The 24059-nt window shown below is 36.3% G+C and overlaps 1 protein-coding gene across 4 annotated transcripts in view; it reads right to left on the reverse strand.

The window, feature by feature from the left end:
* Positions 1 to 724: 724 nt before the first annotated feature.
* The window catches only part of IFT80 (intraflagellar transport 80), a 113075-nt gene continuing 89740 nt past the window's right edge, over positions 725 to 24059 (reverse strand). For all 4 annotated transcript variants that reach the window (XM_082655021.1, XM_082655020.1, XM_082655022.1 and 1 more), the window contains 8 exons: positions 22042 to 22106; positions 20095 to 20230; positions 19492 to 19639; positions 17987 to 18158; positions 16970 to 17059; positions 16707 to 16879; positions 8037 to 8160; positions 725 to 1087 (listed from right to left, as the gene is read on the reverse strand). In XM_082655021.1, coding sequence (XP_082511147.1) covers positions 977 to 1087; positions 8037 to 8160; positions 16707 to 16879; positions 16970 to 17059; positions 17987 to 18158; positions 19492 to 19639; positions 20095 to 20230; positions 22042 to 22106 — 1019 coding nt within the window. In that variant the 3' untranslated portion in view covers positions 725 to 976. The remainder of the gene's footprint in view (positions 1088 to 8036; positions 8161 to 16706; positions 16880 to 16969; positions 17060 to 17986; positions 18159 to 19491; positions 19640 to 20094; positions 20231 to 22041; positions 22107 to 24059) is intronic.

A 24059-nucleotide genomic window follows, 5' to 3' on the forward strand; every position in this document is an offset into this window, starting at 1 on the left:
GAAAATATTTCTTGCCCATTCTAGATATATTTCTAAAATTACGGTAAACATATACAACAAAATTTACCATTTTAACCATTTTCAAGTGTACAATTCAGTGGCATTAAGTACATTTCCAATGTTGGGCAACCATCACCACTATCCATTTCCACAACTCATTCATGCCAGACAGGAATTCTGAACTTATTTAACAATAGCTCCCCAATTTTCCCTCCCACAGTCCCTGGCAACCACTATTCATTCACCTTTCTGACTCAGTGAACTCGCCTATTTTTGGTATCTCATGTCAGCGGGATCATACAATGTGTGACCTTTTGTGTCTGGCTTATTTCACTTAGCATAGTATTTTCAAGGTTCATCCATGTTGTAGCACGTATCAGAATTTCTTTCTCTTTAAAGGCTGGATAATATTCCACTGTGTGTAAATACCACATACTGTTTATCCGTTCATCTGTTGATGGCCGTCTTTTTTTGCCCACCATTTTGCTATTGTGAATACTGCTGCTATGAACATTGGTATACAAGTATATGTATTATTTTATACTTTCATAAGTCAAGCTTCATTTTTTGTTGTTGTATAAATAAACTTTTGGAGCACTTTACAATTGAGATCAAATAGAAATTAATGGTGACATACATTTGAAAGAGTCCAATGTTTTATTATCAGCATTAATATTGTTCATACTGAAGATTCAGGGATAAAATAATGGACAGAAAACTGGAATGTAAGCAATACTACATAGATGCATCATAAATATATAGGATGTTTTGCTAATTATTGGACTAAAAATATAAAGGATGAAATTACATCAATTATTTTGTGCTTAGTCTTTCTGAATATTCTTTTGGTATTAAATACACAGCGAGTGCTTATACTTAGAGATTCTGCCTTTTTTTAAGCAAGGAGAACAAGCTTATCCTTGGTTAATCAGAATCAGTTTCAAAAGGTAAAACTTCTTAAAGGTAAGCATGGCATTTAGTGCATAAGACCAATATTCTTGCTGGGCTGGCTGCTTGAGGATCGCTCTCGTTCTTTAGTAATTTCCATCTCAATTTTGGCTTTGATTTTTTCCCAATCTATTTCAAGCTGCAGTAGAAGAAAAGAAGAAACATGCATATATAGTATAAGACATTTTTGTTTAATGCAAAGTAACTAAGAGTAAACAAAAACAGAACGCATGACTTCCAAAACATTTGAGAAAAAAGAGGGCAGGAAAGAAAAGTTAAGAAGAGATAATGCTCCCCCCAAAATGAAATAGCGTTAAGAATAAGACCTAATAGAACAATTATCACAATAAAAAGCAAAGACTCTCACTGTGATACCAAAGACCAAAATCTGGTTGTAGCTATTTATAAAAGGCACATCTAAACTGTCCCATGGAGCCTTGGGATTCTGCTCCGGTGCCTCAGCTTCGAGGAGGTAGGAGCCAGTGAAGATGGACTGCTCTCCTCCAAACAAGGGGGAGAATGAACTGGGCTCCATTTTTGAAACAGTAGGCCATGTTTCAAATGGGTCAACTCTTCACTGCTTTTATACTGACGTTTCCATTAGGAGCCTACCTATGGAGAAAGATAGGGGAGCATCTGCTTTCCCAGAGCATACTCTGCAAAAGGGGCTCCTTCACAACTCTTAAAATAATATGAAGACTTGGTGGTAAGAAAATGACGAGGGCTTCCCTGGTGGCACAGTGGTTAAGAATCCGCCTGCCAATACAGGGGACACGGGTTCAAACCCTGGTCCAGGAAGATCCCACATACCGCGGAGCAACTAAGCCCGTGTGCCACAACTACCAAGCCTGTGCTCTAGAGCCTGCGAGCCACAACTACTGAGCTTGCACGCCACAACTACTGAAGTCCGTGCGCCTAGAGCCCGTGCTCCACAGCAAGAGAAACCACCGCAGTGAGAAGCCCGCACACTGCAACAAAGAGTAGCCCCCGCTCGCTGCAACTAGAGAAAGCCCGCGCACAGCAACGAAGACCCAACGTAGCCAAAAATAAATAAATAAAATAAATAAATTTATGAAGAAAATGGTGAAAAGATATTAGAGGAAGTAGTGGGAAAGCAAGGCTGAAAGACACATAAAAAGAATAACTGAAAAGTGATAATATTTTTATCTGTTTTCAGCCAGCCACCAGACCCCGCCAAAATCCAGCCCTGCCCCTCCACTAAATCAACAGACATAGTGTTAGGAATGGACTCTGCTCTGAATTCAATAAACAATTTCTTTAGGAAAAAGCCTTCTACTATTTTTAAAAGTTTGGATATCACTAATTAAGGAATGTGTGTCCTCTCAGGCAAGACATGGGAAAAACTGGGTCCTACCTAAAACTAACTCTGATTTACTTTGAAATAAACCCAAACTCCTGAGACTGAGCCCAAAGTGAATAGGTTTTCACCTCCATGTAGGGGAGCTGAGTGGAATAAGCAGCATTAAAGCAGACTGCGTTACTACTTGCTGCCTGAACAGATTTACCTTAAGTAACTGAGACTAATTTAACCTTAACAGGACTTCACGCCTCTTTTATTTTGTGTTGGAAGTAGGAAGAATTAAGTATTTGGTTCTTTTTTATTCCAATATCCTTTCTCTAAATTCCTGTGAAGTAATTTATGGATATATTTTAGATAATCATTCCATATACTTGTCTATAATACATAAAATTGATGAATTAAAAGAATCCCTTTACTCATAAAAGATGAAAGTCTGTGCTCAGATGCAAGTGACAGCTTATCAAAAGGCAGAGCAAATGTTAGGTTATTTGAAAGACTCATTTTTCAATCAGGTCAGAACTTGATGTTTTTAAATGGCAAAACAACTCGTCTAAGAAAACATTTGCAAAGAGAAAGACAAAACTTGATGAGTGCCTTGGCCTTCTTCCAGGCTTAAATTGACCTACATATGTTCTTCAAATCAATCACAATAAAACCATATATTGATGATACACTAAACAACTGTTGCTCAGCTGCACCAGAAGTGCATCAAGCAGATTGATGACATCTATATTAGTTACTTGTTATAGTACAAATGAGGGTGTCAGTTGACAGCTATCCTACTGAAAATAAATGTTTCACTTTCACTCTGGCATTTGTCCAGTTTTAGAACAATGTTCTCCTGATAATTTAGTCTCTGGAATAGAGTATTTTTAATAGTGAGTTTTAGATAAGGATGTACTCATGACAGCTGTCAAGTGACTTCTACACTAAAACACATCCTTTTCTAGTCTAGGGAGTGTTAATACTACTTGGCGCTTCTTATTCTAGTCCCTAGTTGGTCAATTCTTCTTATTCACATAATAATAATTTTAAAATCATAGCAAATGGCTCTCCATCCTCTACCCCATCTCTCTTACTCTCAGCTGAAAATCAGCTTCCTACTTTACAGAGAATATAGTGGCCATCAGGCATGAATTCACTTAATTTCCTTCCTTTCATAAAAGTAGGGTATCCATCCTTATCTCGTTCCCTTCTGTCTCAGGGCAACCTCTTCACATAAGTCCCTGATCTCGTCTTCTTTGACTCCTCTAGGACATCGGCCTTCAATTATTACCTACATATTTCAATTTCCTTCTCTTCACTGGCTGCCCCTCATCATCCTTCCCTCTGTATTCTGTCTCCCTACAAGCTACCACCTTCATTCTTCTTTTCATTCCTGACTCTCATCCTCTCCCCAGACCACTGTAGTATGACTGTGTTCCCACTACACCTCAGAAGCTTTTCACTGACTCCACCATTAAGTGTTTTAATCCCTCATCCTATACACCTTCTCTATACGACTCAATTGCTCATTCAACGAATATTTAATGCTCACTCTATGCCCAGGATTGCTCTAGGAGCAAGGATTTAGCAGTGAACAAAAAGATAAAAATCACTGTCTTCATAGAAAGATAAACAAAGACAAGTAAGAGTGGTAAAAGTTTTGGAAACAGGGGAGGGAGATAGCGCGGGGGTGGAGTTGGGGGGGGGAATGGGTGTTGTATTTCAAACAGAGTGATCAGAGAAGGCCTCCCTGAGAAGCTGACGTGAAGACCTGATGATGAGTGAGTGACTCTCTGGGTGTATCTGGGGAACAGCATACTAACAGACAGAGGGAAGAAAAAGGTCCTGATGTAGGAGCATCCCCTGGACCTGGCTGACCACCGCTCTTTGAAATATCTCTCTCAGTACAATATTGTTCTCTTCTGGTTTCTGCTCTCTTTTCTAAATGTCCTCAGTCTTTTGTTTTTCTTTTTCTTTTTCTCCTATATCCTTCCCCTCAGTAACCTCTTCACTGTTAGTATTCACTGGGGTTCCAACCACAGCTTTTTCATACTTTCCCTAGGAGATCTCCTCAACTCTCATAGCTTCAACTATTCCTAAATGGTCATGACCATAAATTTATTTCTCTAGCCCTGATTCTTCCTTTATCAACACCCTTTGATGTTCACACTGGTATTTCCAACTGCCCACTAGACATCTCTGCCTAGATAGGGGCCACCCCACAGGGATTTCAAACTCAAAACAATGGCCTATTTTCATGTATTCAAACTCAAAAGGTCCAAAACTCATATATGCTCATGTTCCTCTACCAGTCACCAACACTAGGAATGTTGAAGTTGTTCTCAAATGTCTTGCCTTACCTCACCACCTCTCCTACCACCCCCAACCACAATGTTCTATTAATTTTACTGCTACTTTTTCTTACATTAATCCTACAGTCTCCATCTCCTGCTGAGATTATTACAGTAACCTCCTAACTGGCCTCCTAGTCACCACCCTTACCTCTAATCCATCTTCCACATCAGAAGTTATCTTTCAGGTCATTTCCTTGATTACAAACCTCCAAGTCTTTGCACTGCCTCCATTATAAGGTCTATTATCACAGTGTTAAGACTCTTTAATGTCTGGTCCCATCAATATTCCAGCCACCCAGTACCCAGCACCCAGGACCCAGGGCAGTCGCTCTGTACTCCTTCACCATTCTTTCAAGATTCCATGCATTTGCTCTTATTATCATATCCTTTAACTGACTGACAAAATCCTACTCAAGATAATTCCATGGAATAAATAAATAAATTTTAAAAATGAAAACTAACAAATACAAAGTATACAATTTCCAAAGGGGAAAAAAAGGATACTTTGGCGGAAAATTCCAAGTTTCCGTTTCCACTTAGGAACTGGGATTGTAAAAGGGAAAAGTGATCACGTCACTTCCATTCAGTATCTTTACATTAATCTTTGGGTAAATCCAATATACCGAATTTGCCCTATGAAACCCTCAGGTCAATCTCCCTTTTGCTCGTCACTCTTTCCCACTTCAGAGCCTTCCCTCAGCTTAGAACACGGCCATCGCCACACTCTCCCACCACACCCTCAGTCAGCTTCTACTATCCATTCTTTACAGCTCAGCTCAAATAGCAATTGCTTTGCTTAGAAAAATCTGCTGATCCCCCCCCCCCACTCCAGGTCAGGCCTGTCATTCATAAAGTCTTACAGCACTATGTACACTACCTTCGAGGCAATTATCACAACTGAAATGAACAATTAACTGCATAATTAACTATCACCTCCATTTGAATATAAGTTTCACGAGGGTCAGTGTTTGCCAGGTTTACTATTATATCCCCACCACCAAGGAGAGTACATTGTCTGCAGGAGGTGCTCAGTAAATACTGAATGAATAAAAGGTAACTAATTATCCAGCAAATGAGCTATCACTTAACAATCTCTTGTTATTTTCTCTCCTGTTTTTCCCTCTTTTTTTCTTTCTGCTAGCATAATGCTTTAAACATTTCCTGTCTCTTCTACTTCTCTTCCTGCACAGAGTATGTATTCAGTAGATTGAATGTATTCCTCAAGTGGACTTTATTTGCCAGACTCATAAATTATTTTACAAATACTTACTGAACACCCTTGTAGAGCAAGTATAATGACTCTAATGGGGTTCTCAGAAGATAGTACACCGTGTATGGATCTCAGATTTCCATATTTTAAACTAGAAAGGCCCAAGTAACATTTCAGGGCTCATAAATATGAATGTATGTCAAACTTCACTTCTTATAAACTTTTACGCTATGCGTTGTGAGCCCATTTGAGTTCACCAGAGAGGGAGACTAAATTTCTTTTCAAGAATGATCTTTTTCTATTCAATTCTTAGTTCTGAAATAAAGAGTTTATATAATCACAATTTTGGCTAAGATAATTTTTAAGTCAAAGATAATTTTCATCTTAAAATACTGCTTTATGATTTCTAGTTAACTTCCAAATTACATCTGTGAAGAAGAAAAGTGGGAAACTAGAACATAGTGCCATAGGGACTCAAAGTAACCTATATAGTTTCAGGATGAAAAGAAACCAAAATACCCAAAAAAGCCGTGTTGTTTTGATTCTCCCACTTTGAACATTTCTACTACTCTTGTGACTGAAGTATCATATGTTAGTTATAGGTGAATACGTATATAATGAAAAATAAGATATGAATGTTAAGTTTTTAACATCTGAAATATAATTTCCTTGAGGGTAAAAACTATATTTTTTATGTCCTCAAAAGCACCTAATGAGAACACAGTGAAAATAATATTGTTAGTAATGATGATGAAGAGGAAGCAGAGTATTAATCTGCTTAAAAATTACACAATAAAGTAAATTTAAGGTGGGTGCTCATTTTTAACATACTGTCATATTTTCAAAACTGAGACAAAAAAGAGGAGGTGACTACTGAATCTCTGGGCTGCTTAGCACTCAGTGCTAGTGGCTGCTGTCATATTCTGTGCATTGAGAGTATAGCCCTCAGAGCTCCCAGGGAAGCCCTCACAGCCCAAACTCCCGAAGGATCCATTTCAGCAGTAAACAGTTCTGAATCAAACAAAAAACATTTTGTGGAGCTTCTACAAAATACATCCCTTTCCACCAAGAAACCCACAACTTGTGTCTATCCTGGATCCAGATGATAAAGTTGCACTGCGGAACTAAGAATGGCCCCAAAGGCTTCATTACCCTGAAAACTGGTCTGAAGTCCAAAAATGTGGTTCATGACACTCAATATTCTAAATACGGCAAATGGATAATGTTGCCTTTCGTAGGTGCCTTCTCTCTACATCTTCTTTCCTCTTCCCAAGCTTCCTCTTATATATTCTGCCCCCTACGATAAATCAGAACATTCCATTTTATTCTATCCCCAAGGAGGAGCACTCCCACAGTCTATAAGCTCCATGAAGACAGAAGCCATATCTGTTTCAACACATAGCATAGTGCCTGGCCTGGAGTTAGTACTCATAAACATGTTTTGAATAAATGAATGACTAAAAGGCTAAAGGAATCAACTAGTTCACAGAGCTGGGAGCAAGGTTGGCCCTGTTTGGGGATTACAAGTCTCTTGAATCTGCATGGCTACAGGTGAGCTCTATTTCTGCCATTTGAGTATAGAAGGATCTGGGCAGGTGGCCACAACCTTTTCTGCTCTAGGCGCTGGGACAAACGCCCTTGTTCTGGCTCTCCTGTGTGCTGATACGTACTGGAATGGCTTTTTTCTAATTGGGTTTATAAAACCTTATATTCTGGTAGGAACTTGAGAGGCAAAGGGTTAGCATTCTTTTGTTCTAGGCGGTGAACTCTACCCAGGCCAGGCACCTTTTGAAGTGCAACTGAGCTCCCTAGATAGAATCTGCAAAGTGGCAAAGTATCCACTTTCTGGCCAGTGCCCTCTGTGCTTATGTATTTCCCCTGGAGCAGAAAGGGCAGCTGGTAGAAGACAAAATTCAGGAGCTAGAAGCCTTCATCCTCGCCATTTATACTGTTTATCTAAAAATATCAGTTAGCACACAACCTTAACACAAATCGAATATTATAAAACCAGACTTGAGTTAATCAAAACATGGCTATAAGAGTCCAGAAAAATATTCAGTAATATAATTACATAGTCAAAATAAGACTAACATTGAAAGGCAAAAAGTAGTTTTTTTTAGAGATTATGGTAAGAATTATTCAAATTTTGTCGCATTAGGATGAATAATACATACTTATAAAGCATATACATTATTATCAAATACTGCATAATACTTACACCTTCTGCATACTGCAGGTATCGTTTATTAGTTTCCTGTTTACCAAATGTCTCCAAAAACTTTTGTCGGTAGGCCAGCACTGTATCAACATGTGTTTTGTATTTAACAGCTAATTCAAGTGCCCTACGATGAGAAAGAAAACAGATTATCCGCACTGCTGTGTTAGCCTCTACGGGCAGTGGAGTTTCGGGGTGAAAGGGTGGGAGAGTCTGTGTTGATCCCTCCACTCCTCCCTCAATACGAAAGGTACGTCATTCCCTACCTTATCCATCTTGCAAATTCCTATTTATACTTCAGGGTCCAGACCAAACATGATCTCTTCTCCCTGACCAGCTCTCCTTGTAGAAATAAATGACCATTATATCTTATCTGTGCTACAGAACATTTTATACATACTATTATTTCAGCTCTGCTTACAGTGTATTGTAACTATCATGAATCTGTTCCTTCCACTAACCTATACATTTATTGAAGGGAGATCTGGGTTTCATTTCTCTTTGGTGAGTACTACAGAGTGTATGTATCATAAATGTTCATTGAAAAATTCATTGAAATCATAATAAAATTCAAGTGAATGAACTCCCCTAATGTAAGTGGTTCGACTATCTTGACCATTTTTTAAGTCAGTAATGAATTTATTCTGTTCAATGTTCAACTAAATACTGATACCCTTACTTATCCTTATTATTAGTACAGTAAATTAAAAATATTATGAAAATAAAATTTGAGGATAATAAAAGTCTGACAAAATGCCTTTTGCCATTTGATTCTTAGAAAAAGTTAATAGCCATTTAAATTTTATAAGTTAATTAATATCTATCCATGTAACCAAGTTATTTTAAGGTAATATTTTATTTAAATAGCAGACAAGAACTAAATGAATTGCTAAACTCACTGTTATAACACCAAAGGCATAAAATCTATATATTGATAATTTGGAGGGAGATGAAAAGATTATTCTTCAGTTCCAGGCCTATTTTTGCTTGTAGGTTTTGGACAGCAACTCAGCCCGTGATCCTAGGCATAATTCATATTAGCTGAGCCAGGAACAATCTAGTAGAATATAGCTCTCCTACACTGTTCATTGTTATCCTGTTTTAAAGTATGGGAAACAGTCATCATAATAGTCAACGTACAATATTTCTCAAGTTCTCTTGCTTTCTAATATAACACATGATTTCTGAATAGGCCAGTGATGGTTTATCAGAGCCAACTATTACGAACTTGTTGTTTTAGACAAAACTGACTACTGACTAGAATTTTTGCAATGTGTGACTGTTTAGTAGGAAAATTTGTTTGATTCTTAGCATGCTTTGGTTTGATGTAAACTAAACTGTCACTTTAAAAAGTATTTTAGATATTATGTATGTATTAATTGACAAATGATAGACAATTGAGATATTAAAGACAATATGATAAATTATGAATGTAAGTCATGTATAATACAAATGATAATGTCAAAGTTCAGTACAATGATTTCTTACAAAAATATATTGGCATAAACAATATTGCTAAATCCAAGGATATTTGCTACCCATCACAAACTCCTCACAAAGTTCCCTCATTCCTCTGTGACTTTATGTCTTTCAGAGAAAAAGAAGACACACGGAAAAAATGCAGAGGTATTAGGATACAGAGGAACAAAAGTAGAAAACAAGAGAAGGCAAGAAACGATCTATAGAGGCTCAAAAGATGAGAAACAGAAGTAAAGATGCCTTAATTCTTCTAGCCCTCTCTCACATCAGCCCCCTCTTCATCCCTAAGGCTCTGAATCCCGTGTTGTATGTGTGAGTGGAGACTCTGGTGAACAACCTCGCCGGCACCTCAGAAGTTCCAGTTCTCATTCTTTCTTTATGATTGTACATGATGGGGGAAGGAGTTCTCGACTGTGCAAAACTGGTGGTGTTCTAAGTGGGGAATACATAAGCATCTATTCTGGGTTGGGGCTTTTCAAAAATTCCAAAGAGAGACTTTGTTATGGAACACCAACACGTTTAATTATGTAGAAAGGATAGACTATGATGTCTAATCCTGCATTTATTTTTTTTTAAAGATTTTTTTATGTGGACCATTTTTAAAGTCTTTATTGAATTTGTTACAATATCGCTTCTGTTTTATGTTTTGGGTTTTTTGGCTGCGAGGCATGTGGGATCTTAGCTCCCGGAACAGGGATAGAACCCACACCCCCTGCATTGGAAGGCAAAGTCTTAACCACTGGACCGCCAGGGAAGTTCCTAATCCTGCATTTAGATGCTAAGACTTATCTGCTATTACAGTCATTATTATTATTATAAAATACATATTAATTATTGAAAAGCAATAGCTAAAGTTAAACATTCAAATGATATGCGCTATTTTAAATGTTCTCTAAAAGCACACACTGGGTAAAAAATGTTTCTCTACCACATTTAGGAGGGAATTTACTCCAAATTATCTAAGAGTTATGGGAACAGTATGTCTCTAGCTTTAACATGGTTATTCAGCAACCAAACAAATGTAACATTAGATTATGGGGCTGGAAAAACTCCATGTATCCTCTCTGATTTTAAACAGAAGGAAGTTACATTAAAAGATGTTCTAACTTCAAAATATAATTTTTTTGCATAACTTGAATGAAGCAGAATCACTTTATATAACTGGTATAAGTAGAAAAACTATTTTTATTAATACTTACATAAAGGATCAATGTGCATACCTGGAGCTTCTAGTTTCTACCTCTCTTAACTTCAGTGTTTGAAAACAGACTACCACCAAATGTCCAAAGTGAATGTCAAAGAGATAACTTGTATATCTACTACTCCTCAAGGGCTGCATCTTATTAGGTTGCAGGCAATTTTCAAGTTCAAATATAAATGACGGAAGCACAAAGCAGCAAGACTATGCTTCTCAAATAGAATAACCCATATTAACAAAGTAAAATCTGTTCCCTTCTAAAGGATTTAAACAAATATAGAAATTCAGGGATCCTAAAAGCAATCTAATATATTTATCATCCAATACTTAAATTCTATCCTTCCAGAATTCTACAGGCCCAGTTGGGAAAATAGCAAGAAAACACAAAAAAGAAATAGGAGAACCTATAGATGAAAAGAAACCTAAGAATGTATCAACCAATCAAAATGTATGAATATTTTATGAATGCTGAATCAAACAAACCATAAAACAAAACATTTATGAGATAATCAGAGAAATAAGCACACTGAATAGAATTATTGTTAACTTTAAAAGTGTGATCATGATACTGTGGCTGGATTAAAAAAATCTTTAAGATACATACTGAGATATTCATAGATAAAATGATATGATGACTGGGATTTGCTTTTAAAAATTGTGGGGAGGGATAGAGGAGGAGTAGAGATTATTCACAAATTGATAACTGTTGAAGCTGAGTGATGGGTACATGGAGATCTATTATACTATTCTCTTTACTTTTGTATACATTTGAAATTTTCCATAATAAATAGTTTTTTAATTCCATCTTTTTTGGTCCCTCCTGATCTCTTTCGCTGAATCCTCCTCTTCAACCAGATCATTAAGTGCTGAATTTCAGGGGAAATCTGCCTGCTGCCCTCTTTTCTTTTTTTTGTTTTTTCTTTCTTTTTTTTTTTTTTTTTGTGATGCGCGGGCCTCTCACCGTTGTGGGCTCCCCCATTGCGGAGCACAGGCTCCGGACGCGCAGGCTCAGCGGCCACGGCTCACAGGCCCAGCCGCTCCACGGCATGTGGGATCTTCCCGGACTGGGGCACGAACCCGTGTCCCCTGCATCGGCAGGCGGACTCTCAACCACTGCGCCACCAGGGAAGCCCTGCCCTCTTTTCTTTTTCCTTCTTTAAATTCTTGAGCCACACTCATGGCCGCAGCTACTCCAAAGGCTGATAATTCCCTCAGTGTCTTTCCCCCAATGTCTAGGACCTCCCCTCAACTTCACACCTGTATATCCCACTCCTGCTGGACCTCATGAACTGGATACACAAAGGTAACTAAAACTCAACAAATCCAAATTGTTAGACAGCTTAGTCACCGCCCCGCACTCCCCACTCACCCCAACACAAAAATTTACCATCCAGTACAGCTTCGGTTCTACACAGATACCAAATGTGGGCTTACCCTCCTGATGAAAGACACAGACAAATTAAAGGCCTGCCAGACTTTCCTGGAATATACACAACACTCAAAAATTTTTTAAAAACTCGAAACACTATTCGATAACATAAACCAGTTCTGGAAGTCTTAGTTTATGAGAACAATTATTTACTCACTCCCAGAAGAGGGTAATACATGTGGAGAAAAAATAAGATCATTTTTAAAAGAACACCATCTACATAGATAGGCATGCAAGAAGTCTATTATTAATTAATCAATCAGTCACATAACTTTATCATCGTCCTATGTTTGAATATCTTTGCAGATGGGGATTATTCTACTCTCTAAGCAAGCCGTTCTTTGGATTATGTTGTTATAAGCTGATTCCTATATTGGATCCAAGTATTTATCCCTCTTACTTCTATTTTTTTATATTAGCTATATCATTTAGAATCAAAATTGTCATCACAGAACTTTGTCAGTTTTGTTCATTGCTATATCCCCCCATGCCTAAAACCTGGCACACTAGAGACATTCCATAAATAATTAAAGAATGAATAGTAGCTACCATTTATTGAAGGCTTACTATGTATCAGGCAGTATGCTAAGAGATTTTCACATGCTATTTTACTTAATCCCGACAACAAACATGTGGTGTTTGTTATTATCACCATTTTAAACACAAGGAAACAGAGGCTTACCGAGCCTCACTAATCTGTCCAAGATCACAGGACTAGTAAGTGCAGAACCAGAAATCAAACCCAGGTCTTATTTCAAAGCCCCCATTCTTAACCACTACATTTGTCTTTGTACCATTCAGCAGCCCTTTTGAACAAGTCATTAAAAATGACCAGACGTGGGACTTCCCTGGTGGCTCAGTGGTTAAGACTCTGCGCTCCCAATGCACGGGGTCCAGGTTCGATCCCTGGTCTGGGAACTAGATCCCACATGCATGTCACAACTAAGAGTTAGCATGCCGCAACTAAGGAGCCCACGTGCTGCAACTAAGGAGCCGGAGCAAACAAACAAATTAAAACATAAATAAATACTTTTTAAAAAAAATGACCAGACATTTCACCAAAAGACTGCTGTTGTTGTTTTAAGCAGATCTCCATGTTATACCTAAATATGTCTGGTATGGCAGACATTCAATAAATATCTGCTGAATGAATGAATATGCATTAGGAAGAAATATTCCAACTGGTTTCAGAAATATCTGCAGAATTTGGAAATGAAGACAATACATAAGATTTTTAAGAGTTTCTTAGCAGTTATAATTACTTCTGCTGATTATCTGAAGTCATTCTTATCCAGTCTTTGATATTTATGCTAAAAGTGATGGGAAACTATGGGTTTCATTTAAGTGAGTCAGGGGTCAAGAGTGACATGATGATTTCCACTGTGAAAAGATCACTATGACTACAGTATGAAGAATGGATAGGAAAAGGACAAGGTAGGTGCAGAGAGACCAATGATGATGTTTTATTAAGAAAAACTTGGATCAGGGAATTCCCTGGCGGTCCAGTGGTTAAAACTCCACACTTTCACTGCATGGGGTGTGGATTCAAGCCCTGGTCGGGGAACTAAGATGCTCGCACAGTGTGGCCAAAAAAAAAAAAAGAAAAAGAAAAAAGAGAAACTTGGATCAGCTTAGATAAGGGTGCTGGTAGTAAAGTGGATGAGTGCCAGAGGTATTTGAGAGGGAAAATGGTTGGTAATTGGAGTATGGGGGAAAGAGGGTAAGGAAAATGTCAAAAGTTAACTCCTAAATTTCCAGCTTTGGGTAGACTGAAAAGATAAGATAGATTACTCTGGAAGAGAACCAAGTTTATGAGGGAATAAATATAAATTTGAACTCAAACATATGAGACAGCCAATGGAAATGCTGAATAGGCAGGTGGATAACTGGGTTCTGGAAGCAAACATGGGCAGGACAGAGGGCTAGAAGAGAGATGCGTATTTGGGAGTCTTAAGTGTGTAAATAGTAATCAGGAGCCTTGAACAACGCTCCTTGACGTTTATTGACTTACCAGGCAGGCATAAAGGTCTACCAGCATTTGACCAACCCATTGGTTTATAGTTTAGATGAAAAACACAAAGCATAAGAAAAGGAGATGCCAGGTAGATAGGGGGAACGGAGGAGCACCCAGCATTCGTTCTCTCTCCCCATTATATCTCTTTGTCCCTCTTGTTTTCCCTCTCCCTGAGATCTAATATCTTAAGGCAGAGTCATTTGCTGAAAACTGGAGGAGGGGAAGAGGCGGCACAGATAGCAGGATGTAGGGATAGTAGGGAAGATGTGAAGTTAGCAGCAGAGAATAAGTATAGTCACATGACCTAAGTCTCAAAGGATCAGAGATTTTACAAGAGAAGTAAAGATGGGAGAGGCAAAAAGGACACCAACTGCACTCACACCCAGACCTAAGGAATGTGGAGTCAGAGAGAATAAACTGACTCCATCTGAGAGGACTGGTAGGGAAGGAGTGTCCTCTGGAAAGAGGTAATTTTCACTTAGGTCAAGGAGGTATGAGAAATGTTCAAAGGGCTGTATTATAGGCCATCAATAGAAGCCATCAGAGGCAAATGCTTCACAGACCTGCTCTGATATTTATATACTGTATGTATCGACACCCAAAGTTTGTAGAGGAAGTGCAAGGCAAAATGATTAAGAGTATTGCATAAAGATTAAGAGCATGAATATTAAGTACCTACTATGTATATAGATAATATAAAATGATAAAATGTTTCTATCCTTCTAGAAGTGTATAACCTGAAAGGTGAAAGGTGACATAAAATTTACAAAGATAAATAACAAAAGAGGTAAACATCAATCCTATAAAACAATGTAAGTAGTAGTATCAGCAGTATATATTTTATTGCGGTAATAGCAGAAAATTCAGGTCCTCTTTGATACTGGAAGACTTAGGTTCAAATCCTAGATCAGCCAGCTACTTATGAGTAACCCTCAACTTCCTCATTTGTATAATGTTGTGATGACCAAATAAGATGATATAAGGAAAGTGTTTAACACAATTCTTGGCACATGATAAGCACTCAATAAATAGAAGCCTCACTATTATTAATGACAATAAAATGGAATTCCTAAGTAGGTTGCAAGCTTTTTAATATAAGGATGATTTTTAAAATATCTGTTATACTATATGGTGTTCAGAGTGCTATATAAATAGTAATGCCTAACATTTATCAACATAAACATTTTCTCAAAAGTATCAGTTAAAAAAAAAAAAAGTATCAGTTGAAAATCTGCTGTGAACACCATTCTTCCCTATTTCTCATGGAACTCATGGCTTAGTAATGGTATATACAATTTTCTGTTAGTTCTTTAATACAGGGTTTTAAAAAATTATTCATACTGTCTCTTTCCAAAATAGTTACTTTAATATTTGTGAATTATGAATAAATTGAGGATAAGAACAATGGCCTATTCATATTTGTAGAACCTAAAACATCTTTCATGATCCTTTGTGTAGCCAAACAATGACAACAAATTTGTGAAAATAAAGGATAGAAACAGGGTGGCTGAATTGTATGAAGAGAGTAGATAATTAATGTATAAATTAAATAAAGAGACTATAGTATGTCCATAACAAAATTAACTACCTTTTGTTACTTTTTTAGCCATTTTGTTACTTCTATTCAAGGGGAAGATAGAGATAGGACTATAAAAATTCTAATCTGAGGGGATTATAAGTAAGGGGCCAGTAATTGAAAGATTTATGGGTTATTTTTGAGCACAGAGAGAGACGAAGATGATGAAAGACATTTCAAACCTGGAAAAGTCAACATGCCAGCTTTGTAACACAGTAACTTCAGGTGCATATAAGCACTACAACCTTGTTCACTGAGAGAGACGTACCAGAGAGAATGAGTAGAGAAACCTAATATGTCATAGAGAAGAGCAGCCTGCCACTCAGCCTCAGAAAGCAACCTGTCCCAAAGCCTAAGGCAGCGGGGAAGGTTACTGACCACTCCTCGTTACAAATCCTTTGGTATCTCTTCCTTAGCTTCACAAATCTTCCTTGGCTCCTCTCTCTGCCTGTCTGACTGCTTTACCCCAATCTTTCAGCGGATTTCTCTTTTTTTTCACCCATCCCATAAAAATAGTTTGTCTTCTCACTCCTCACATTCCCCAGGCAACTGCATCCATTCTTCTAGCTTCCATTCATTTGCTGATGACTCCTAAATTGACATCTCTAGTTCAAATCTTTCTTGAGCTCCAGGTCCAATAATCAACTATTATCACTTATCTCTTCACAAATATTTCAAATCTAACATCTCTTCCAAATCTGCTAATATTCTTACCACCATCTATCCAGTTACTGAAATCAGAAATTCTGGAGACATCCTAGACTCTCTTTTCTTCTTCACAGACAACTTCTAATCAATCATGATTCAGAGAAGGCAAAAATCTTTAATGGCAAACTACTCACAAATATAAATGTGAATAAATTCTTATATGATACTAGGAAACAAGTACAGTGGAAGATGTAATTTACTAAGTGGTCGGTAGAAGAATACGCTAAGATCAATCAGGTTTTGGAATTGATGAAAAACATTTTTATTACCTTTCCCAGTTGTAGAGATTAATATTGATCTGAATCGCTTGATAAACAAGGCCAGCCTGAAGAAGTACCATTTCAGCCTCCTGTATGTTCCCACTAAACATTAATATGTGGGCCATTTTTGATTCTTTAGATGGAAGATTTTTTATAGAATTGATGTATTGAACCTTATCAATCTAAAAAAAAGGAAAATATTTGAAGTGAATAGTAACAAATTACGGTAAGAAAAACACACAAACACATACACGTAAGTAAACATTATTTACTTCACCAATTGCTGCGTAGGCTATTTCTGCAGTAGTCATATCTCGATTAGCGACTGCCATAGCAGCTAGGCAAGCCCACATGGTTTGCTCCTAAAGTGAAAAATGAGAACAATTATTTCAACTACAGGGCTGAACTGCCTTAAAATAAACAGTGAATTAAAATAGAATAAAGTTATATTTGAATGAAAAATAAAAAATCACTGAGCACGGCACTGAAAAACCAATAATTTAATAGGTTAATGATGTGGAAATTTCACTGTGGCTACTTTGTTAAAATATATTAATAACACATAGAGAAAGTTCTGAATAAAGTTTTTTGAAAATGTTCATTTCTAATTATCAAAGGTTTATTTTGAACTTACAATATACTTTTACCATAATTCAAGGTTATAAGCCCTCCAGTCTTTTTGATGAGATGTCAAAGAATGCAACTACAGGGAACCAGAGAAACAGTGAGTTTCTCAGACAACGCTATTATAGCAGATTGCCACCAACAACCCATTGTAAGGAAAAGCATCTAAAAGTCTTCATAAAAAGTGTAGTCTAAGGGAATTAACCAATGTAAAACAAAACAGTTCTGCGGTCAAATATGCTTGGAAAATACTTGATTCAATCAGGTTGGGAAATGTTGATCTAAAGTAGTGAGTGGTTCTTAACCTTAGCTGTACAAATAATCTGAGGAACTTAAAAATATGCCCAGGCTCACTGGATCTAATAAATTAGAATCTCTGTGGGGGGTAGAACTTGGGAATCTGACTTTTAAAAAAAGTTCCATAAGAGGTTTTTATATGTACCAGTAAGAAGAAACTACTCACTTAAAGTATAGCTTCTTCAGAGAATAAATCACACAACACCTCTCTCTCTGTATCACCCATGTCTTCACTTATTAAAAAAAAGATGTGATCCCATTTGCAATTTTTCCCACCCTTAGCTCTTACTATTTCTCATTTTGCACAAAGATATTATATAAACTAATATACAATATATACACAACTATGGATCTGAAATGTACAGTACCTTAACAAAACGACAAAGTCTTACAGCATCTTCCCATTTTGAACTGCTTACGTATTCGTGGAGAATAGCAGGATATGGTGATATGCTGATGTGAATCAGTGAGCCATCAGCTCTTCTTATAGTTACCTGATTTCCAACAAAACTCACGATATGGGGATTTTTACTAAATTCACTGTTGAAAAAAGGAAAAGTGCAATTTATATTCTAAGCAAAATTTTTCATATATATTAAATTTGGGGAGTTGACCCCTGACATACATATGAAATCTCCAACCTCCAAAATGCACTCCCAAAAAAGTAAACTCCAGGGAGAATGTATGTATATTAAACAAATATTTGAATCTAACTAGCAAAATATACAAACATTTTAACATGGCAAAAAATTATTACATTTTTGAGAACTATGCCTAAAAGCATTTGAAGTGATTTTTTCTAAGTCTTAAGGTAAATCACACAAATGATTAAAGCACTTAGCTTCAGCTTTTAAAAGTATAAACATTAAAAATTAAGCTGATTCCAGGATTATTTTCTCATAATAACAAGAGGTGAACTTTAAAGAGACTAACTTCTCTTCATTAGTTAAAAAATTTTTTTATAGAATACCTCTCTGGTTTTGCTAATGTTGTGAGCTTGAATATTAAAAATGAACTCAAAATAGATTTGAAAATTAAGCTAAGATTTGGAGTTGAGAAGCCTTTGTATACCTAGTTTGTCAAGAGTGAGAGACCTCCTTGCTATTTCTTAGAGAATTTAGGAATATAAATGCATTTGATTTTCTGAAGAAGATAAAAAATTTTAAAAGCTTTTCAGTATACATTTTTCTATATTTAATATTAATTTAAGAATTCAATTCTAGAAAGACATACATTCCTGAAAGTCTCAAGGTCAATGATAATCTGGGAAAGAGTAAATGTTGTCACAAAGTTATATATCACAGAAAAATCTTAAGAGTGCCTATATTAAAATAACTAAACCACACTGAAAAAACGACCTGAGTTACCATTAAACAACAGTAAACCTGAAAATTATATCCATATAAGGAAAAATTATATTCATTTAAGGAATAAATAAATAAAATAGTATTATCTGACCCTCTCAACTTGATTCCATCACTTAAATCTCATTAAACTAGTTTTAGCTGAACAGTTTTTTTGTTTGTTTGTTTTGTTTTTTTTTTTTTTTGCCTTACGCGGGCCTCTCACTGTTGTGGCCTCTCTCATTGCGGAGCACAGGCTCCGGACGCACAGGATCAGCGGCCATAGTTCACGGGCCCAGCCACTCCGTGGCATGTGAGATCTTCCCGCACCGGGGCACGAACCCGTGTCCCCTGCATCGGCAGTCGGACTCTCAACCACTGCGCCACCAGGGAAGCCCTAGCTGAACAGTTTTATTTGGTTGACTAAGTAAAGTGAAAAACATCTTGCAGGACTTAAATTAGAGGCAGAAACACAACACTCTGTTAGTTTTATTTACAACAATAAACAATCCTATGCAGTAAAATGTTACCTTGCATCCCTTTCATATAATGTTTTAGGCAAAATGTCTCTGTCCACATAAACCGTATTGGGGTAATACCACACTGTAAATCGAGTATCTTGAAGTCCACAGAGGATGTTGCATGTATCACTCCACGCCAGAGTATGCACCATTGTTCCTTATTTTAAAAAGAATGTTAATGTACTATTAGTTCCATTCCGTAAGTATTAAAAATACGCCTTTAAAATCAGCAGATGTACAAGACCCTAACTAACTGCTTGTAGGTATGACTATTTTCTGATCATATAATGGTGAAAACGTACAAAAATGCACACAAAAATTTATGGAAATAAATTTGAATATTTTACCCAGAACCATTGTATTTTTAATCTGCATGTCTTTCTTTCAATGCCAAGTTAGCTGTAGCAGCTAAAGACTTGCTGTTAAAATGGAATTAAGTAGCATTTCATAAGAACATACTTATGAAGTAACATTTCGTAAGAAATGTTATGAGACCAAAGCATTATTCATAGATTCATTCAAGCAAGTAAGCTATTTAGTATAATATACGACAGAGTAGATCTAAGACAACTGAAAGTAATCAAAAATTTAAATGTATTACAATTATTTTACCAAGTTTGATAATTTGTTCTTCCTTCCCAAATCGTTTCACTGAAGTGATACAGAGATCTCTATTTTTATCAATGAAAGCAATTTTTCTATCATTGGTAAGTCCCTTTTGATCTAGAGCAATTTCCAAAATTTCATTCTAAAATTAAAAAAAAAAAAGAAAATTCTGGGTTAGTTTTAGTGCTTGACATTAGATTGTTTTAATTGTTTAATTATAAGAACATTTGTTTATTTAAAGATCAATTAAATATCACTTACCTACTCATAATGATAAAATGTCCCTGTTAAATAATTTAACTGCTAATATACTAATAATTCAAAAGCTAAAGTATAGTTACTTTTTTTTTAATTTACAAGGGAAAGATGCCTGTTAAAGCACTATAAAATAATGTATATTTTGAAATTCTGTAAGCACATTTCCATTTGCGTCCATCACTTGGGCACAAGTTAAACAAATTCTGATACATCCATAAAATACTATACTATACTATACGGTGGGAAGAAATTATACTTTAATAATTATAATTATTTTTAATAATTATAAAATTATTTATAATAATAAATAATTATAATATAATTATAATTAATAATTATACCAATATATATAATTATAATTAATAATTATACCAATAATTATACCATTATACTATATGGTGGGAAGAAAAAGGATTGGGAAAGCACTTTATGTATTGATATGAAAATATCTCCAGAAACAGAGTGTTGTGTGAGAAAAGCAAAGTGCAGATATATATGTTATATTTTTGTAAAAGAAGGAGAAAAGAACATATATCAGTTTTGTCTGTGTATGCATTAAAAATTTCTGGAAGGATATAAGGAGATTAATAGTGATAGTTACTTATTTTGGTGGAAAGGAACTGTATTGACTGGTATAGCAGGCATACTTTTTCACTTTATGCTTGTTTATGCTTTTCTGTTTCTGAACCATTGAATATATTTGTTATTTAACTTTAAAACTAATAATTACAAAAAGAAGAAAATAAAAGATAGGGTAACACTTCACTGGTAGCACTGAACAATAAAGTTAAAAGCATCTTTAAACCCTAATACATCATTTATTAGAAGGATAACTCAATAAAATGTGCTCATTTGTTTATTTTAAGGCTAAAAATCAGAAACCAATAAACAGTTCACAATTCAGGGTCTTTTTGTATTTCTATAGATTTTTTTTTTCGAGTTTAACTACAGTCTTAAAATCTAAAGAAAATGTTGGCTAAGAACAGGTCAATGGGGACTTCCTTGGTGGTGGCGCAGTGGTTAAGAATCCGCCTGCCAATGCAGGGGACACAGGTTCGAGCCCTGGTCCAGAAAGATCCCACATGCCGCAGAGCAACCAAACCCATGTGCCACAACTACTGAGCCTGCGCTCTAGAGCCCACGAGCCACAACTACTGAAGCCCACGTGCCTAGAGCCCGTGTTCCACAACAAGAGAAGCCACCGCAATGAGAAGCCCGTGCACCAAAATTAAGAATAGCCCCCGCTCACTGCAACTAGAGACAGCCCATGCTCAGCAAGGAAGATCCAATGCAGCCCCAAATAAAAATACATAAATAAATAGATTTATTTTTTTAAAAAAAGAACAGGTTAATGGGAAATCTACAAGCTGTTTTGAAGTATAAACACATTTTTATTTACTGATTCTATAGGTGCTAAAAGTTTAATCAAGATAGAACATTTTATTGAAAAGCAGTTAAGAGCCTGAACAAAAAACATGTAAGTCAGATTCTTTTATTCAGTTAATTTGCAAATATAGCTTTCTATTACAGAATTTACGCGTGTTTAGTCTTTATGATATTTTAGGCAAAATACTCTATAGAGAACACACACTGGTTTTAAATATAAAACTAATTTCCATGTTTTCCTCCTTAAAATGAAAACATTAATTTTTAAAAAAATGGCTATTTACATTAAAAATAGCTAATATCCATTACCTTATGAGAAAGAAGCTTCCCATCTCCCAGTGGTTTTCCAGTTGATGCCTCAAAGAGGAAGATTACTTGAAAAAAAGTAAAGTATTAGTTGATGTATTACATAAGAATTTTTATTAGTAAATTTCTATGGAGTTATCATAATCCTAGTGAGAAATTATTTAGCTCTTCGGACCACAGCATACCTATCAGCACAGAAGAGCAGCAGCCTCAAATTCCTACTTAGTAATGAGGTCATATGTCTTAGTGGAGCTGAATACGTCTTCCTAAAACATACATTCCCTAATTAGAATTGTTATTAATGGTATGGCATCACCACACCACAGGATCAACAGTGGCAAGTCCAAATCTGGATGTAGTTTGTAATTTTCATAACTCTGATTTAGACCAACATAACAACCCAGACAATCATTTTACAAAGGAAAAATATGTTGAGTGCATACTATACAACCATGCAATGTGTTATGTACTCTTCAATTGCCTGTGGTCGGTACACTAATGTGTAATAACTGATTTGTGTGGTTTTTGTCCTGGGTTCCTGACACAGGTCTTCGTCAACCCTTGGAATTTTCTGAGTGATAGGAGTGTCTTTGTTATGCTAACCGAGAGACTCTTGGTGATTCCCTAGATAGCTTCAGGATAGGGGCTGGTCACCTGAAAGACCAAGCACGTGATTACAGAGTTTGGACTTTCAGCTCCCTGAAATGGGAGGGGAGCTGGAAATTGAGTTCAATCATGTAGCCACTCTTCGACCTATTACAACTTGATGTTCAGCCTCACTACACTGATGCAAAGGCTCTTGCATGGATCACCAATGACCCCTATGTTGCCGAATCAAAGAGTCTATTTTCAGTCTTCAAGAATCTACTTCTAGCCTTGACCTCCCAGCAGCACTGGATACTCCTGATCATCCTCTTTCTTGAAACCCTTATGTGGGCTACAAAAAACACTGTTTTCTCTTGATTCTCTCCTATTTTGGACCATCCCTAATTCTCTTTTGCTAGTTCCTCCTCATTTGGTGATCCTTTTTCCTAGGTTTTGTTTTAGGTCACATTTTCATGCTATATACTTTCCTGGATTATTTTCATGACATCAATCATTATCTAAAAAATGATAATTCAAAGTTCTCTGTTTCCAACCCCATGTTAGATGTTCTGAGTAGGCCAAGTTGTAAAAATTACAGTAGATATTGTATTGAAGAAGCCAGAAACAAAAACTGTCTCTGTCCCTTTCTCTGTTTCACCAAAGGCGTTCATAATTCTTTCTGGTTCTAAAATTCTATGAATTATGAAAGGATTAAATAATAATTAAATAATAATGAAATATGTTTCAGATGTGAATTAACTGTAGAAAAATTCAGAATAAGGTATATTCAGTTGGAAACGTACATACTTTATTACAGTTTCTATCTAAAATATGTGGTGTTGGGACTTCCCTGCTGGCGCAGTGGATAAGACTCCGAGCTCCCACTGCAGGGGTCCGGGGTTTGATCCCTGGTCAGGAAACTAGATCCCACATACATGCCACAACTAAGAGTTCGCATGCCGCAACTAAGGAGCCGGCGACCCACAACTAAGGAGCCCTGGAGCTGCAACTAAGGAGCCCACTTGCCACAGCTAAGACCTGGTGCAACCCAAATAAATAAATAAATAGATAAATAAATATTTTTTAAATAAATAAGTAAATAAAAATAAAATATGTGGTGTTGAATAAGAAAAGTATAGAAAGTTCATAGTGATCACTGGGATTTTCAAATTTAAGTTTACTGAAGACAAAAATCTGACTTCCAAATTATTATTATTAACGATTACACAGCCATCTTGAATCTGTCCACTATCTAGATACTACTGTATTTCATTTCATTCTCTTTCCTCTCATTCAGCCAGAAAGGAAGTCATTTAAAAACAAAACAATTACCAAATGTCCTCTCTCAGAGAAAGCCTAAGGCATAAAGAGACAGAATAGCTCTACTTAGGAGAATTATATTTCCTACCAGTATGAGAGGTGATGCTATCTGAAAG

This window comes from Grampus griseus, assembly GCF_964374135.1.
Source record: "Grampus griseus genome assembly, chromosome: 5".
In the NCBI taxonomy this organism is placed as follows: domain Eukaryota; kingdom Metazoa; phylum Chordata; class Mammalia; order Artiodactyla; family Delphinidae; genus Grampus; species Grampus griseus.